General features: G+C 53.4%; 1 protein-coding gene across 1 annotated transcript in view; it reads right to left on the bottom strand.

Annotated features, from left to right (window-relative positions):
* ITPR3 (inositol 1,4,5-trisphosphate receptor type 3) overlaps window positions 1-19,291 on the bottom strand; it is a 60,551-nt gene that overhangs the window by 26,447 nt on the left and 14,813 nt on the right. The window contains exons 3-14 of the mRNA XM_080937983.1: window positions 8,973-9,094; window positions 7,489-7,575; window positions 5,929-6,087; window positions 5,657-5,755; window positions 5,290-5,373; window positions 3,502-3,648; window positions 3,202-3,297; window positions 2,937-2,987; window positions 2,612-2,754; window positions 1,424-1,523; window positions 1,187-1,347; window positions 529-670 (exon numbers count right to left, since the gene is read on the bottom strand). Of these exons, the coding sequence (XP_080794109.1) occupies window positions 529-670; window positions 1,187-1,347; window positions 1,424-1,523; window positions 2,612-2,754; window positions 2,937-2,987; window positions 3,202-3,297; window positions 3,502-3,648; window positions 5,290-5,373; window positions 5,657-5,755; window positions 5,929-6,087; window positions 7,489-7,575; window positions 8,973-9,094 (1,391 nt within the window). The remainder of the gene's footprint in view (window positions 1-528; window positions 671-1,186; window positions 1,348-1,423; window positions 1,524-2,611; window positions 2,755-2,936; window positions 2,988-3,201; window positions 3,298-3,501; window positions 3,649-5,289; window positions 5,374-5,656; window positions 5,756-5,928; window positions 6,088-7,488; window positions 7,576-8,972; window positions 9,095-19,291) is intronic.

The raw sequence follows: 19,291 nt of genomic DNA, 5'->3' as shown, positions 1-19,291 counted from the left end.
CTACCAGTGGCTGTATCTAGATAAGGGCTCTGCTGATCCACACCCTGAGCCCCTCACTGGTAAACTGTAGCATCTACGACTCAGCCATGTTCCCAGACATCAGCTGGAAAATTCTAGGCAGGCATCTACCAGTGATCCATGCTCCTAGCTCTTTACTGGTGTATTCTAGGAAGGTAGCCATGCCCCCAGACTCTACCTGGAGGATTCCAGGAAGGTGCTCTCCTACTGAGCCACACCCCCTCCATTACCCCCTCAGTAAGAGCCATGAGCCCCTGGAGAGCCATGAACCCCTGGAGAGCCACGAGCCCCTGGAGAGCCATGAGCCCCCCTGGAGAGCCATGAGCCCCTGGAGAGCCATGAGCCCCTGGAGAGCCATGAGCCCCCCTGGAGAGCCATGAGCCCCTGGAGAGCCATGAGCCCCTGGAGAGCCACGAGCCCCTGGAGAGCCACGAGCCCCTGGAGAGCCATGAGCCCCCTGGAGAGCCACGAGCCCCTGGAGAGCCATGAGCCCCTAGAGAGCACACACACCTGCTTAAGTATGTTCTGCTCCCGCATCAGCTTCTGCCGCTCTCGGTTGGGCTTCGTGACCATGATGTCCAGGACATTCTGCCCATTGTTGGGAACATCGCTGACAAAAAACACCAAGTCCTCCAACAGCTGGATGACAAACCTGTCGAAGGGCAGCACCAGAGGTGTGATGGAGGTGCAGCCAGCGTGTGCTCACACAGGCACACGACTGGCTCTCCAACCCCGCTGCCAGCCCACATGCTGGCACATCCCCTCCTCACATGCCCTACCATGCTGCTCTTAGGAGACGCCCCAGTCTACCCTCCCTGGACCCCACAGTGCCCCAAGACAGCAAAGCTCCGAACACTGTGATCTGAGAAAGAGGCTGGGCAGCCGGTTGGCGGAGTGCTTGGTGTGAAGGGATCTGAGTTATGTCCCTGTCCTACACCACCTACAGCCATGTGACCCTGAACAAGTCCCCTAACTCCTGAGCCCCGGTGGTGCAATTCAGCAGAGAGGCTGGCTCCCAACTTCAGAGGCGCAGGGTCAGCCAGGTCCCCTGGTGGCCCCGGTCCCACCCCATCTACCTGGTTTCTGATTTACAACCCCCCTATGACCCTTGAGAGAACCTCAGTCCTGCCAAGTCTCCCACTGACCCCCACATCCCCGGCACACGCACCTACGGTCGTTCTGGCTGATAAAGCCCTCGTTGAGCTTCTCCACGGCGCTGGCCAGCATGGAGCTGGCGTCGTTGGCGAAGTCCAGGTCGCGGATCTCAGACACGGGGACCGACACAATGGCAAACGCTTCCTTGTCCTCTTTGGTGGGGCACGTGCCCAGCTGTGGAGACAAGGGTCAGCGGGATGCCACGGGCAAGGCCCAGCCCAGGCTCCAGCCCCACACACAAGGCCCGCACCATGAGCCGGATAGGCCGCTCCTCCTCCACATCGATGGGCGCGTTGGTACTCTGGATCCAGGTGTTGGTGCAGAGGTGCCGCAGCCGCACGTAGGAGTTCCTGGGAAGGAGGACTCAGCCAGTGAGCAAGGGTGTCACAGACACAGTGGCTCTCTGCTCACCTCTCCCCAACAGCATCCTCTTCCTCTGCTCCCCACACCTCCACAGCATGGGTACCGGGGATGGGGGGCCCTGTCCTGTACACCCTCAGGCACGCAGACCTTGGTGCATTCTTAAATTAATGCTTGTTGGTGAGTGTGGGGCAAAAATTCATCTGGACAAGCAAGCACCCAAGAGTATCAGGAAAGAGACTAAGGGCTAACAGTTCACAGGAATGCTGGTGACAGACACTTGGTGTTCCCATCTCTCTACAGACTGAGGCAGGGTGGCGGAGGCAGCTACCTGAGGTCTCACAGCTAGAAGACACTAAGGCCTGGATGGCAGGGAATTTTGTTTTGAGGCATGCGTGTATGTATGTGCACATGCATGTTCACACGTGTACGTGGGTGTGCAGAGATTTGAGTGTGTGTGTGTGTGTGTGTGTGTGTGTGTGCGCGCTCGCTCGTGGCTGGAGGCTGGCGTTGGGCCATTTCCTCCATTGCACTCCACTTTGTATACAGAGGCGGGGTCTTTTGTTGAACTGGGAAGTCAACACTTTGCAGCGTCTAGCTCGCCATGCTGGCCACGAAGATTCCCAGTCTCTGCCTCACGCTGGGGGGCAGGCCTCCCTCCCCCCTGGCTTTCCAGTGGGCTCTGAACATTCAGACTCTGGTCCTCATCCTTGGACAGAGAATGGTTCATTTGCAGAGCCATCTCCTCAACCCTGTTCTATGTCCTTTCGTTTATACGTAAAGACAAGGTCTCTGGAAGGCCCGGCAGGCTTCATATTCACTACGCAGTGGAGGAGAGCCTCCGCCTCCAGTGTCCATCTCCTGAGTGGGCCGCCTCCCTGGCCTACATACCGGTACATAAGGAACCCAGACCTTCATCCCTGCCAGCTGAGCATCCCACCAACCAAGCTGCACTCCCAGGGCTGGTGGGACCTTACAGGCGTGGGAATCTGACTCTCACACCCTCTTCTTGAACATCTAACTGGACATCTAGTGGGCCCCAGAAACAAATGGCCTCAGGCAGGAGGCACACACCCACCGAGGCACAAAGGAGTCGGTTTTCTGCAGCGTGGTGGGGTCCAGCTCAAAGAGAGACGCGATGTCATTGCCGTGTGGCACGGCCACCAGACGGTACTTGATCTTCTCGCCTGCGTTCCTGCGGCCTGTGCGGCTCTGGGCCCCCTGGGATGACGTCACCATGTCAGGCAAGGACCAGCCTTTCAGTCCCCACCAGAGAAACCTTCTCCCTTCATTCCATCTATTTCCCAGGTTCCTTGGCCTCCCTTCCAGTCTCCACACCACTACCTCCCCATCCCCCCACCCCGCTCAACCCCCTCCCCCAGCCCCTTGGCTCTGCTCCTTACCGGTCCTGCTGCCTTAGGGTCTGAGGCATCACCCTTGTAGCTGGGGTTTTCCTAAACAGGCATGCAGAGTGAGGAGTGGCTACTGGACACTATCAGCACACCCCCACCTCACCAAACACAGGAACATCCCAGAAGGTATTCCCAACAAGGTGCCTACAACTCCCGGGAGAACTGTACATGGTCCCTTCTTCATAGGCCCATGCATGAGCAAGCATGTAACCTGTGTCCCCTGCACACACAGATGCCACATACAGTCTCCACTCACCTCAGCAGCCAGATAGTTGCCCGTGGCCAGATGCTTGAACCTGTACAGACCGTTCCAGTGTCCGGCTCCCCCGCGGCAGGGGTCGTGGTGGACCACCTGGGGGCACGCAAGAGTCAGGTGGAGAAGAGGGACCGGAACTGAGAGTGCAGACCCTGGGAGGCCTAGACTGTGGGGAACAAAGTGCCCGGGTCCTCCCTGGCCACCTGGCTATAGAGCGGCCAGGGGAAGGATGGGACAGCCATTCCATCCTCTAGGGTGCGGGGGGGGGGGGGGGGGTAAAGAGCAGTGTGAGGCTCTCACCTCCACCTCCCAGAGCGCGTTGGAGCTGGTGGCCGAGGTGGCGGACTGGCGCAGTGTGGTGCGCAGGAACACCTGCAGCTTGCCCCTGTATTCGTCACAGGTCAGGAACTTCTCCTGCTCCGCGTGGAACAGCCGCACCACGTCTCCCTGAGGGTGGGGTTAGGACATGGAGTCAGATGTCCACAGCCACGCCTTCAGGCTCAGGGGCCCTATGCAGGGTCCGGTCCCTCGGAGGTGGCCTACTGGAGAAGCCTCGGGCCACAGGGCAGCTGGGTACTGCGACAGTCCTCTCCCCACATTCCAACCCACCTGGCACCTCCCTCCCCTACTGCCTTCCAAACACCTCTAATACCCAAGTCCAGGAGGGCAGGGCAGACTCCCTCTTCTCAGTCTCCCAGCCCAGGGCCACCCACTTCCCTACCCCCTCTGTTCGGTCACTGGAAATCCCCCACATCATTTCTTCTGCTCTCCCTGGTGGCTGAAGGGCAGCAGCTGTGGCTTTTTCACCTCCGGGCCTTAGACAGAAAGCCTTCATTTTGAATACTGGGCCTAGTCTTATAAGCAACGAGAGGCTCGTAAAAGTTCAGTAACGTTCCCAAGCCTCGGCTGCCGCTTGTAGAAAATGGAAAGAAAAAGCCCTTTCTCCCTCCAGCAGAACCTTATCACAGGTTTAATGAGGTAATACACTTTACTACCTCAGCAGAGAAGGGAGGCACCGTGCCAAGAGCCAAGCAGCCAGGACAAGTGGGAGAGTCCCTGCCTCAGTCCCAGGGCCAGCACCTTTGTCCCTCCTCCCTCTGTGGTTGTCACTCAGCAGCATCTCAGAGCATGGCTCCCATCCCATCATCATCTAATGGCACTGGCTTCCTGCACTGAACCTGGCTCTAGACATACTTGTCAGGTAGAGGGGGAAGTAATGGAGCATCTACATCTGTCCCTACAGCGGAAACACAGGGACACCGAGCGTCCGGTGCAGAGCAAGACACGGAGAGGCTTGGTGAGAAGCTCTTGCCTTAGCTTGCCTGGACTCTAACCCCAACGCCGTGATGGCCTCACCAGAAGCTACAGTGGGCATGGCACCGAGCTGAGCCCGAGGGCTGCAATGCACCATGGGAGGTTTTGGGGGAGGGACACTGGGCTCTGACTGATGATGCTTGGACAGAGGGGAAAGCACTTCAACCACCCAGGCTGATGGGAAGAGCCAGGACCATCAGAGGGACGAGGGAGGCGGACCATCTAAGCACAGCCCGAAAGAGGCGAATGGTGTGCCTGGCTGGGCCTTCTGGGTTTGAAGTCTGTCATCCTTATGGTACCCCAGACCATCCTGAGTCTACCCAACCTCTAGCCTATCCTAACCCGCCTCTCCATCAGAAACTTGGTTTTCAGGCTTCACAAATCATCCTTTCCCCTCAGTGTTTATTCGCTGCAGGTGTAACAAGCTGTTCCCTCTGCCCACCCTCCTCTCTCAAGTGTACACACCGGCCTATCAGGGACAGAGAAGAGGCACTGGCCCCTGGTGGCAGGCAGGAGCAGCCTTTCCCTGCCAAAGCTCAGGGCACAACTCAGGGCCCACAGAACAAAAACCAGAGACAGGGGTCTGGCTGCCCTGAGGCGGAGGACAGGGTGGGGAGGCCTCCAAGTTCCTCTGCAAGAAGAGAAAATGAGACAAGGGCAGAAGAGGTGGCAGGGACACGTGGGGACTTCCTAGGGGAAAGCTGAGGGGTACAGAGTCAAGGAAGTCACTTCACAGGAAGAGGAAGGGGCCTGGGGAAGGGGCTCCGAACTCACCCCCTTCAACACCTCCTCCAGGTGGTCCCGGAACTGCATGAATAAGTTGATCTTCCAGCTGGTGTTGCAGTTGACAGAGTTGACCTGTAGGGGGCAGGCAGGAGCCAGTTGCCTACAGCGGACAGCGCCGAAGACCAAGGAGGGGAAGGGCAGAAAGGGAAGGTGTGGCCTGACCCTTGCGGCAGCCAGCCAGTGGAGTGGGGATAAAATCACTCTCCAGGGGTGGACGGCAAGGTTGGGAAACTGAGGCCCAGGGTCCTTGGGCACCGCCACCAGAGGCAGAGAGTGTGAGGGAGAGATACACACAGCCAGGGATCTGTGGCCACCAACCCTCAGTCCCAGGACACACCTCCCCTCCCCCACTCACCTCTTTGCATCCAGCATTGTCACTAAGTTCGTAGTTGCTGGCATGCAGAGGCTGCCCCGCATTGACAGGATTCAGGATCACCTTGTCCCCCACGACCACCTTTGGGGGACGGCCGGGGAAAGGCGAGGTGAGAAGAGGCACATTTCCCACCAGGGTCCCCTCCCTCTGCTCTGTGTCCCTTCTAAAAAAGGACTAGGACCTCATGCAGTCCCCTCCGGAGTGTGGTCCACACCTCCGTCCAGCCCTCCCCCCACCCCCACACACACACTCACATTATCCCCATTGCTCCGAAGCTTCCAGAAGGGCTGGATGAAGAGCCAGGAGCCCTCATTGCCCGTAGCGTCCAGCGTCACCCGCATGGCGTTCTTCTCCAGCAGGGCTGGCAGCCGCTTGTTCACCGTCAAGTATTTGTTGCTCTTCATATGCAGAAGCTGAGGCACAGGTGGGGCTGGAGTGAGGCGGCCAGGCCTGAGAGGCCAGGCCCTTGGGGGGGGGGAGGACTCTGGGTCCTTGGTCACACAGGGTGTCAGACGTATTACCACACAGTGACACAAACAGCCATTAGCACTCACACCTTGACAGAGAAGCAGCTGGTCAAGGTGCAGCTCAGCGGGAGACCAGCCAAGCACGCACGGGTCCAAGCTCATCCCACACCTCCACCGAGAAGCACAAATTACACACGCCTTAGCTCCTGTCATCTTTTCTCAAACATAGTCCGGGATGACGAGACGGCTCACTTCCTGAGTGCTGGGATCACAGGCAAACACCTGCCCCACTTCTGAAATACTGGGGACTAGCCCAATGCTTTGTGCACACCAGGCGTGCACTCTACCAACTAAGATCCCCAGCCCTAGATAAACGAATACAGAATCTTACAACAATCCCCAGGGGCAAGCAATGAAGGGCCAAAGCCTCCGGTGGGCTGAGAAGCTCAGCCCTGGAAAGTTACTCCATTGATAATGGAAAATGCTGCGAGGCTGTTAGGGTCCAGAAGCTTCTAATCAGAGGATGTCGGTATCTCTGAGGCGGCAGGGAAATGGAACCATTAAAGCCCCAAGCACACCACAACACAGTCTCCTTCCTCGAAGACTTCAGTTGTTCTGTTAAAGTAACAATTCTGCTTCTAAAGGTGCCTGTCCGACTTTATCCCCACAGCGTCTCCATTAATCCTGATCTAGCAAACATAATCACTGGCCAGCTTTAAGATTGATTTATTTTCATTTTATGTGTACAGAGGTTTTTCCTGCATGTATATATGAATGTAGGTATGTACACCATGTGCGTGCAATACTCACAGCAGCCAGAAGGGGGCACTAAATCCCTGGACCTTCAGCTACAGATGTAAGCAGCCCTGTGGAAATCTAACATGGGTCCTCCACAAGAGCAGCAAGTGCTCTTAGCCACCGAGCCGTGTCCCCAGTTCCCACTGGGGAGCTTACAAATGGGGCAAATGACGCACAGGAATTTGTCCGAGATCACGGCCCCTTAGGAATGGCAGGGCCACAGTTTCAGATGAGAATCTATGTCTGTCTGTCTGTCTGTGTATGCCTCCATGTGTGCTCATGATCCCTGAGCTAAAAACACTCCCCTGGGCACAGTACAGAAATGTAGTTGGAGATACAAACAACACACACAGACACACACACATGCAGGCATACACAGACACATGCAAGCATGCACATACACACATGCACACACACATAGACATAAGCACACCACAGACACCCACACAGACATATGTACATGCACACACATACACACACGTGCACATGGACATACACATGCACACATGCACACACCCACTCGTGCACACACGCACACGAAGGCCATACCTGAATCACACTGCCGTACTTCACCACGTCCCCGTGCACCTTCTTGTTCTCTGTGTCGTTCTGCTTCTGCTCCATCTGGGCTGCGTGCTGCAGACACAGGGCAGGGACGGCTCAGAAGCTGCTCCGGAGGGAGATGCTCTGTGTACACACACGCGCTCGTGCACACACACACACACACACACACACACACACACACACACACACACACACACTGAGGTGCATATTCTCCTTGGACCCTTCTCAGGTGCTGCAACCAGGAGACCCTTCGTGGGTGGGCAGAATCCCCCACTGCAGCAGTGCCTGAGACTTGGAATGCAGAAGGCAGCCAGTGGCTGGCAGCTCACCCTGACCTGGCGGGCACCTTCCCGTAGGACCCTGACTCTCACGCCTCTGACAGACACATCCAGCAACCTAAACCTGGGAGTGCTCCTTACCCCTAACCCCTCACCCCCCACCCCCATTCTCCAGGATGCCTCACTCCAGGCTAAGCCAGGCCAAGGCAACTTCCCACCCCTTCCCCAGCCCACTCCAGAGAGCCCCTTCTCTTCCTTAATGCTGTACCAGCTCAGGTGGCCTCAAGCATGCGCTCCGTTAGTTTTTAGGGGACCCTCTTCAGTCTGCCACCCACCCAGAACCTCCCTGAGGAAAGGTCTCCTCCAAAAGACAAGCGCACCCTGGACAGTGGTCCCTCTGCCCTCCTGCCCCCTCAGTGCTGAAACCAGGCCTAGGGTAAATCAAGTCAGGGAGGGCTACAGAGGCTGCTGCAGGGCTGCGTGTGCCGCATGACCCTCCACAAGGCTACGGTGTGGGGCTCTGACCCTGTGGCTCAGATGTGAGTCTTCAGCTCATCCTCGGCCCCACCTTGCTCCGGCAGCCCTCCCAGCCCTCCCTCCACAGACAGATCACAGCTACAGGGAGGGCTCCCTGTTTTAGTCCCTCGCCCTCAGGGCAAGAGGCTCAGAGGCTGTTGGGGAAACTCAGGATGTGAGCTGAGTGACCCCTCACCAGGCCCAGCACCTCAGCAGTATGCGTGTAACCAAGAAACACGAGTTAAAGACCCAGGGGCTGCCTTAGCTGGACTCCAGACTCTCGGTGTGGGCAGACAGGTCCTGTCTAGGAGCTCTGAGCTCCAGGTCTATAAAGCAAGTGGGAAATAAGACTAGACACAGGTTCTCAAATTAGGTTCCCTGGAGCCACAGCTCCAGGAGCCACTAGGAGGCCTGAGCGGCTGTTTGGGTTGCATATCTAATCATCGAGTCCTGTGCCCTGACTCAGGGCTATGCCCATCTTGCAACCGGCAGGAAGGATTTGTACAGACTTCGGGTTCCTAGATAGGCCCTTCCCTTCCTGCCTGCCTTTTACACCAGCCTCATCGATTAGTGTTTTCAAGTCCATCATCACAGGCACGAGGCCTCCAGTAGCACCGAAGAGCAGAGGCCCTACTGTGCTCCCCAGCTCCTGGGGCACACGCGGGACTGGAATACCTGCAGCTTCTGCAGTAACACCACATCAGCGATCTTCTCTTTGTCCTGCTTAGTCTGTTTGGCTTTCCAGTACTGCTTCTGTGCAGAGTAGCGGTTCATGGGGCACACTTTGAAGAGGCAATCTGGGTGGGACAGGAAGAGATAAGAGCCCAGTCCGAGCTCAGAGCTCAGGGCTTCCTGGCAGAACCCCCGTGTTCCAGCCTCTCCCAGCCTCCTGCCCACTAGGTGGGACAGGACAGGACAAGACAGAGTAGCCACTGCCGCAGCCTAAGGACTGAAGGCTTGGCGCTTAGGAGAGCTTGCTGAGTCATCATGTGGCATGTATCCCAACATCCATGGGACAAATGGGGCATCCACACAACACCTGTTACCCCAGTGATGAGAAGAGAGGCCACAGAAAGGCTCCTAGGGCTTGGGCCTTTCAGCTTAGCAGAAACAGAAGCTCCTGGTGCAGGGAGAGCCTCTGCCTCAAAGGAATGAGTAGAAAGAGATAAGGGAGGACACCTGGTGCCACCTGCTGGTCTCCATGTATGTGCAAGGACACACACACACACACACACACACAGTCACACACAGTCACACGCCTGCACGCCCACACTGCGGTCTCAGGACACAGGGTATAAAGAGGACTTGGGGAAGGACAAACACCCTTTCCCCTCTAGTAAGGCCACCAGAGGTACTTGGGTCCCCTCTCCATGCGGTCACACCTGCCTTATTCCTTAACAGACCCCTCCCCCCAGCTTCCCTGGGTTGTCCTCATCTCACGCTGACTCAGACATCTAAGGATAAGACTAGATCATTCCCCACAGGCTGGGCTGTTTCCCCAACAACACAGCTTGCTCAGCCTCCCCCACTGCCCCGTAGACAGGTACCAGCACTGCCCGCTCCCTGGGGACCCTGGCTCAGCAAGCTATGCCTCTCAGCCTCTTGACCCTGGTCAAGGTCCAGAAACAAACTGCTACCAACATTTTCCTTCTGACCAAGAAGCAAAATGCCTGTCATTCCTATAAGAGGTCTCACTGAGAGACGTCCCAAAGGCATCATCTGAGTCATGGGCTGTTTTTTTTCCTCCTAAGTCATACTTCCTAGATTCACCAGTTGATACTGATGCCGTGTTCCTGCGACTCTTCGAGAGGTTAATCCGTCGACTGGAGGAACACAAGCTTGCTCAGAAGCATGCTTCACTTCCGTAACCTAAGAAAACTGATAATCAAGTATAACCATGACATATGATGGAATTTCAGTTATTCACTATAAGCCAAACCATATTATCATAGACTAATCAATTTTTTACACAAAGATCATATTTTTGCATTATGAGAGTGTTTGGGGCTTCATTAAAAAATTATTAATTATGAATTTTTGTTTTTCTCATTTTGCTAATTGCTAACGTCTGAGTTTAAACCATTTACATCGGGTTAATTATTGGGATATTTATGTATTATCTTGGTATTTTCCATTTTTCTTGTTTGTTTCTGAGACTATCACTTATTCCCTGTTCCTCGCTTTGGGCGGTATTTTTGCGTGTACGGCTGACTTTAACCTTCCGAATGTCTCCACTGACTCTGTAACTAAACTCTGCTGGTATTGTGCGCATGCAGCTTCCTTATTCGAGAAACAATTACACAATCCGCTGAGCTACCTTATCAGAAATAAATCTCTAAATGTAGACACACTGGGGGGTGGGGGGAGACACTTGTCACTTTTGCAAGCTTAAGCTCCCCCCCCCAAAACGTATCCTGGATAAATGTCTGTTTATCCACAGGAGGCCTCAGCTGGAAAAGCCTGGGGTCTGGTAGAAGGGAAGAACGGTCTCAGAGGCTGACGGGCTGTGCGCATGAGCAGGTGTGAGCAAGCAGCCTGTTCACTGTGAACACCCCAGTGTGAAACTAGTCACAGCCTCAGGGGAGGCCGCCGATCATCAGACTACAAACTCTTGGGGCAACAGAAGATTCGTACCTGAAAAGTAGGGGCATGTGGGTAAGGGACTGAAAGAAGTCACCAGGACAGGACCCTCCTGTAGACCCAGCATGCTCTCCCTAAGGTCATGGCCCTCCCAAGGTCAGAGCTGGCTATCAGGCCCCGGAGATCTAAAACAGATATGTTCTCCCATCCGCCTATGGGGTGCAGAGGTCTCCCAACTATTGAGGAGAGAAGTCTGGGAAAGGCTAGTTTCGTGGAGGAGGGGCAGGGGGAGGGGAGGAGGAGGAAGAAGAGGAGGGAAAGGAAGAAGAAGAGGAGGGAAAGGAAGAGGAAAAGGAGGAGGAGAGAGAGGGAGCAGAAGGAAAAGGGGGAGGGGAGGAGGGAGGGGCAAGCAGCGATTTCTTAAGCAGTGAAGCCTCTAAGGCCCTGTGCCAAGCCCACCTCCCCCCCCCCCCAGCATGCAGGAGGCCCTTCTAAGAAGTACCACATATATGAGGGCTCGTCCTTCAGGACGCAGCTGGGGTCTGTTCTACTTCCCAGGTGCTGAGGCTGCTCAGCATCCCAGGCCTCCTGTTGTCAGGGTCGGTGGTAAACACCTCTCCTCACGGACCTACCAGGCCTCCTGTTGTCAGGGTCGGTGGCAAACACCTCTCCTCACGGACCTACCAGGCCTCCCGTTGTCAGGGTCGGTGGCAAACACCTCTCCTCACGGACCTATTTTTCAGCCTCTCGCTGTCTACCCAAGTTAGTTACGTGTGTTAGGGGGGGTACACATGTGCGTGCACATGCCTGAGACCAAAAGAGTTACAGGCAATTGTGAGCTGCCTGACATGGGAACTGAACTCTGGTCCTCTGAAGGCAGGCTGGCCCCATGAAAGGAATATTACATGTCACTGAAGAGTCAGACCCTGTGTGACTAGGAATCATCTTTGTATCCAAGAGAGGAGGAGGATGTGAGGCACTTTCCTGCCCTGGTCCTGAGTCTTCCCTGGAAACTCCCAGAATGTCAGATCCATCCGCTTGCCCTGAGAGAGCCCCCTGAAGTCCTAGCCACACCCGGAGGTCTTGTGGGATAGCACTGTGCAGTGTGTGCTTCGAGCAAAGGCAGCTGTGTCAGAACTCTAGGAGGGATCCAGAACCTTCTCAACAAACTTCAGGGCCAAAGGGAGACAGGAAGTGGGCAAGGAAGCCAAGAGCCCACATATCACAGGCCAGGAGGAAAGGCTGAGGAGAATCCTGGGGACGAAGAGCAAGAGCCGCCTCAGAGGCCCAGTCACTGAATATAGAAGCCCAGGCAGGGCTGGGTGTGGCTCAGTTGGGGGAGTCCTTTCCCGACGTGCACGAAAGCCCCGGGTTCCATCAACCCAGCCCTTAGGAAGTAGAAGATGAAGGACCACATGGACTCCAGTCATCTGCACACACTCAACCTTCAGCCATCCCGGGGTGACTGACAAGCACCAGAGGTGTTCACAGTGACCCTCAGATGATAAGCCTTAACAGACACTAGAGGTCTCAGCGGGTCTCGGATAAAACCTAAAAATACGGGCTGGGGAGATGGCTCAGTGGTTAGAGCACTGACTGCTCTTCCAGAGGTCCTGAGATCAATTCCCAGCAACCACATGGTGGCTCACAACCATCTGTCATGAGATCTGATGCCCTCTTCTGGTGTGTCTGACAGCTACAGTGGACTCACATACACAAACTAAATAAATAAATCTTTAAAAAACAAAAAATAGAAACACACTTTTCTGTGATGTCTCTTAGGACTGGGATAGAACCCAGGGCTCATGCTCTAGCACTGAGCCACAATAAGCAGGTTTTGAGACATGTATGTATGTATGCGTGTATGTATGTATGTATGTGTATGTATGTATGTGTGTATGTATGTATGTATGTGTATGTATGTATGTGTGTATGTATGTATGTATGTGTATGTGTGTATGCATGTATGTATGTGTCTATGCATGTATGTGTGTGTATGTATGTATGTGTGTATGTGTGTATGTATGTATGTATGTATGTGTATGTATGTATGTGTGTATGTATGTATGTGTGTGTATGCGTGTATGTATGTATGTGTGTATGTATGTATGTGTGTATGTGTGTATGTGTGTATGTATGTATGTATGTGTATGTATGTATGTATGTATGTATGTGTGTGTATGTATGTATGTATGTATGTGTATGTATGTGTGTGTATGTATGTATGTATGTGTGTGTATGTATGTATGTATGTGTGTGTGTATGTATGTATGTGTGTGTATGTATGTATGTATGTATGTGTATGTATGTATGTATGTGTGTATGTGTATGTGTATGTATGTATGTATGTGTATGTATGTATGTGTGTATGTATGTGTATGTATGTATGTGTGTGTATGTGTATGTATGTATGTGTATGTATGTATGTATGTATGCATGTATGTATGTGTATGTATGTGTGTATGTATGTATGTGTATGTATGTGTGTGTATGTATGTATGTATGTATGTATGTATGTGTATGTATGTATATGTGTGTATGTATGTATATGTGTGTATGTATGTATGTGTGTATGTATGTATGTGTGTGTGTATGTATGTATGTATGTATGTATATGTATGTATGTGCCATGTAGGGGGAGTGTGCCTGTGAAGGCCACAGTTGCAACACTATATAGCCTGAGAATAGAGTTACCGGCATTGGGTACTGGAATCTCAACTTGGGTCCTCTGCAGAAGGCAGCGAGCCCCCTTAACCACCGAGCCATCTCTGCAGCCGCGGAAGGAGGACTTTTAGAGGCCGGTAGCTGGGGCTGGAAAGGTGGCACGAGAACTGAAAATACTTGATGCTCTCGCAGAGGACCTGGTTTTGGGTTCCAGCACCCGCATGGTGATGTGGTGGTTTATGACTATTTGTAGACTTCGGTTCCGGGGGATTCAATAATAGTAATAATATTTTTTTTTAAAAAGCAAATCCACTTCTGACTTTTGGGGGGAGGGGAGTCTGAGGCATAATCACAGCACACAGACGCACATGCAAGGAAACACTCAAATGTGATATTGAGATATATATATATATATATATATATATATATATATATATATATATATATGTGTGTGTGTGTGTGTGTGTGTGTGTGTGTATAAAACACATATTCATATAATACATATATTCACATACATGTTATATATTATATATAAAACATGTTTATATGTATATATATGTTATGCGTATATACATATATACATATATATATGTATGTATACACACAGACACATACAATTTTTTTAGACAGAAGGGTAGCTGGAGGGTCTTGGGTTTCCAGGGTGAAAATGGAGAATTTACTGCAGGTAGCTGCTGTTGGGAGGATTGGAGCGGGGAGCAGGCCAAAGAAGTTAAACTTGCATCCACACAAGCAGGGCCCAGATGCTATTGAAATGTGGTACTTGAGGTAGTGGGAAAGCCAGCTGACAAGAGTTGGGGGGGGGCGCATGGGTACCAAGTGGCCACCACGTTCCTGTTCTCTGTCCATCACTAGAGGTCCCACTATCAGGCCCTGATCACATCCCTGCAACGGGATGAAGTCTTCCACACTGTCTCAAGGACAGAAATGGCACACTGGGAAGGCACAGGGAAGCCACACTCCAGTAAGGAAAAGGGCTGCAGGTGACACTTGCTGCCCAGAATGCTCCTTACAGCTTATCTAATAAACCATACTGAGGGAGGGAGGGAGGGAGGGAGGGAGGGGGGGAGGGAGGGAAGGAGGGAGGGAGGGACAGGCTGAAGCTGTGCACAGTGGGGCATAGCTCTGATACCAGCAGTTGGTAGGCTGAGGCAGGAGGATTGCTGCCAAATTGGAGGTCAAACCAGACTGTGCAATGATTTCAAAACCAGCCAGGGATACAGAATTAGACCCTGTCTGGAAACAAATGGCCAAAACCAGAATGAGGCAGAGAGAGAGAGAGAGAAACAGACAGACAGACAGACAGAGAGACAGAGAGACAGACACAGAGACTGATTTCCTGACCCTCACTCTAAACACAACATGGATGTACCTCGAGGACATTAGACCAGCTGACCAGACCAGGCATGAAGGGACACACTGTTTCCACTGATAGGAAGTTCCTAAAACGCCAGCGTCACAGACACTAAAAGCAGGAGAAGGGGGTGGGTAACAGCTGCCCAGGGCAATGGCTGCACAACACCGAACACAGAATTAAATGCTTCATAATGGTTAAGACAGAATGGAAAGGAAAGGTCAGGAGTTCAAGGCCACCCTGACCCTCTCAGTGTGTGTGTGTGTGTGTGTGTGTGTGTGTGTGTGAGTGTGATTCATCTTTCCTTCTCCCTTAAGAGACTGTTTTTACCTTTAATCATGGTCAGGAGCGCATGACAGCAGGTGCCCACAGAGGCCAGGAGAGAACACAGGTCCCTGCAGCTCAAACTACAGGCCATGCGAGCTCCCCAGTGTGGAGTGTATTTCCAACTCCAGCGAGGGAGTTTTTTTGTTAAGTATATCTCGCCACAATTAAAAATAAGTAACTTATCCTAAATAATTAAAACCATTGGATTTTAAAAGCACTAATATTCGCATCATTTACCAAGAAATGGGACCAAAAAAAAAAAAAAAAGAAGAAGAATTTTTAAATGAAAGAGAGAAAATGGGTCACAGCAGCAGGTGACCGTAACCCCAGCTGTGAGGAGACAGCATGCGCCCTGGGATGTGCTGGCCAGCCCGGCTAGCCAATTGATTACTTCCTGTCTCAGTGAGAACTGAGTGACAGAACCAACTTCTCGTGTGTGTGTGTGTGTGTGTGTGTGTGTGTGTGTGTGTGTGTGTGTGTGTGTGTGGTGTGTCTGCATGTATGTCTGTGTGTCTATGTCTACATTGTCTGTGTGTATGTCTGTGTGCATTTCTGTATGTGTGTCTGTATGCCTGTGTGTGTCTGTGTGTCCACATGTATCTGTCTGTGCATCTGCATGCCTGTGTATCTGAACGTGTCTGTATATCTGTATATGTCTCTGTGTGTCTGTGTGCCTTTGTGTGTATCTGTGTCTGTCTTTGTGTATTTATCTGTGTGTATCTGCATGTGTGTCTGTATGACACTGTGTGTGTCTGCATGTGTGTCCGTGTGCCTGTACGTGTCTGTTCCTGTGTGTCTGCATGTGTGTATCTGTGTCTGTCTTTGTGTATTTATCTGTGTGTATCGCCATGTGTGTCTGTATGACACTGTGTGTGTCTGCATGTGTGTGTCTGCATGTGTGTCCATGTGCCTGTACGTGTCTGTTACTGTGTGTCTGTCTCTGTGTGTGTCTGTGTGTGTATCTATATGTCTTATGTTTCTGTATGTGTGTATGTCATATGCCTGCCTGTCTGTCTAGTGTCTCCATTGATCCCTCTCCTTTTTGGTTTTTGGTTTGGTTTTTGAGACAGGCTCTCACAGAGCTCTGGCTGGTCTGGAACTTGCTGTATAGACCAAATCAGAGACCCACTCCCTCTGCCTTAGTGCTGGGCTTAAAGGTGTGTGGAGCCCGTGGTCCACTGGCCTTCACCTCTGACCACCTGGCTCTGAAGTATGTTTTTGTTTCTTTCTGTGATACTGAGAACTGAATCCCAGCTCCCTGCATTGTGGGCAAGAGCTCTACCACTGAGCTGCCTCCACACCGGCTTGGGGGGCACGCAGGAAGAACAGCACCCAGCTATGAAGGCCGAGGAAGGCAACCTCATGTTCCTGCTCCCACTGGTCTGAGGGATAAGATGACCTCAACCCACTAGTCCCGGTGTCTGTGCCTGAAGCTGTGCGCTCTGATCTTCTTGAACTTCTGAACAAAGCTGCCAAGTCCTCCCATGCTAGCGTCCCCTCCCTCACAGGAGGAAGAGGGGAAAGGGCTAAGGAAGGGAGGTACCACATGGATCAGTACCCACAGAAAAGAGCAGCCATCGGGGGGTGGGCAGGGGGGTAGGCAGGGGGTGAGCTGGTGGGTGGGCAAGGGGTGGGCTGGTGGGTGGGTAGGGAGGTGGGCAGGGAGGTGGACAGGGAGGTGGGCAAGGGGTAGGCAGGAGGGATGGGCAGGGGTGGGCTGGTGGGTGGGTAGGGAGGTGGGAAGGGAGGTGGGCAGGGGGTAGGCAGGGGAGTGGGCAGAGGATGGGCTGGTGGGTGGCAGCTCTAGCAGATTTGGCATCCCTTGCCAAGTCTGGAAAGAATTCCCCAAGCAAGCCGAGGCTTGGAGTGATACAAGCAGTGGCTGGATCCGAAAGAACACACAAGGAGCCAAAGCAGATGGGGCTTTACCAGCCCAGCCTGGAGAAACCAGGAGTCAGCGTGTACCTGGGGTAGGGGCTGAAAGGACACGGTGGACAATGAGCTATGAGCAAGAAGAGTCCTCAACAGCGCCTGGTCTTACACCAAGATGGAAGGCAGAACACCCGGCACTCACAGAACCTGAAAACTTCCAAATGTCTGCCATTCATCTCTCTCTCTCTCTCTCTCTCTCTCACACACACACACACACACACACACACACACACACACACCCCATAGTGGTGCTACAGGAAAACCATAAATGGCAGGCCTCAGGCAGGAGTTTCAGTCTCTCTGAAGAGGTTGGAGCCCTGAGTCTGGTCCCGAGTTCTGATGCACCAGCTGGAAGCTGCCGGTCCTGACAGAACAGGCATCCTTCGGCCTCAGCAGGACCAAGTGGAGCTGATCCCTGTCACACCTCACTGTTCAGGCCAAGAGGCCCTCCAGGGGTCCCTGCACCCATGCCTTGGGAAATGACAGAGAAGGAGGTGTGGGAAGAACACCAGGCAAAGGGCTGTTTGTCCTGAGTGGCCTTTTCGTTGTCAAAAACTGGCCCAGACTGTCCACTGGAAGCCAAGGCATATCTTCCCTACCGCGCCTACTTCTCTGTCACCTTCCTGCCATTCCATAGGCTGACAGTACACACCTCTGTGCACACAGCCCCTCCCTGTGCCGGCAGCAGCCAGGGGCCCCAGGGGACCTTTGCTTTTCTCTGCCCCCACCCCACCCTCCTCTCTCTCTTCCTCCTCCTTCCCTTCCCCACTTGCCCAAAGAGCTGGGAGGCAGAAATCACCAATAAAACCAGAAACACAAAAAGCCAGACTAATGTAAAGGACACAAATGACAAATTAGAATGCCAAGGCCTGGATAGCTCAGCAGGTGGCAGAGAAGATTCCCTGAAAGTCCTCCCCAGACCTCCACCCTGCACTGTGACCCAAGGGATACACACACACACACACACACACACACACACACACACACACACACACACACGGTGGTTAAAAAATGTCAGCAGCACTTGGAAGCATCAGAAGTTCAGAACCACCTCGGCTAAGCAGTAAATCTGAAAGAGGCGAGGCTTTGAGAGAGAACAAGCAAATTACCAAGGACACCGAGCGCGCTGGGCTCAACCGATGCGGAAAACTAAACAGAGTCAGGGAGTTAGGGAAAGCCACACCGGAGCCAGGGGCATATGAGAGGTGGGAGCAAGCAGGACAGAGGGGACGGCAAGTGACCAAGTGACGAGGTGAGCAGGCGGGAGGGAGGCTGATGTGGCTGGAAGGAGGAGGGAGATTAGACCATAGTGGGGGCAGAGGAAGGCTGCTGGTGGCGGGGAGGGCCGAAGGACCAGGGCTCACTCCCACACAGCTGAGGAACACCTCACTATGACCAAGCCTCCACACAGCAGTCCTGGGATGGAAGAGCTGCCGCAGGCCATCTGAGGGCTGGGTCCCCCAGCAACAAGCCAAGCCCCCAAAGGATGCACCACCCCTACCCAGAATCTAGGTTGATGACGTCTTCACTAGCCTGTCCCAGAACAGCAAGCACTCTGCAGACACGGTGGCGTCACGCCGGCGTGTTCCTGCCTGCTCACGCCACGCCTAGGCACCAGCTGTCAAGTGGATGCCAGCCTCAGCCCTTGTAGGTAATCCCCTACTTGGCCCAAGAACAACCAGGCTATCCCTGCATCCAACCCTGTCCCTGCCAGGGCCGTAGAGCCCATCACTATGGAAGACAGAAGGCGCCGTGAGGACTAACACTTGACCAGGTCACACAACACAGCCATGCCTGGGCTCTGGGGCTTCATCCAGGAGGAGCCGCACACACAGCCAGAGGCAAGTGGATATTCAGAGTTAAAAGGTCCAGTCCCTTCACCCCACACATGGAGAAACTGAGGCACTGAGGCACAGGGAAGAGTTCTCCTTTGGGCCTCCTGAGGCCTGAGCAATTGTCTGTCCAGGCTTCTTTATTCCCTCTGGGTGGGTGGGGAGGGAGAGAAAGTCATACAGACAAAGAAAGCCCTGTGAGTAGTGTGAGTGGCGGGGAACTCGGGAAAGATCAGGCCTCTAGCCAGAAGTGTATGTGCCAGGGAAGGAGGTGTGGTCTTGGAAGG

The sequence above is a fragment of the Micromys minutus genome (genome assembly GCF_963924665.1).
Source record: "Micromys minutus genome assembly, chromosome: 25".
Lineage (NCBI taxonomy): Eukaryota > Metazoa > Chordata > Mammalia > Rodentia > Muridae > Micromys > Micromys minutus.
Note: the sequence above shows the minus strand (reverse complement) of the source record. Positions and strands in the feature narration are given on the sequence as shown.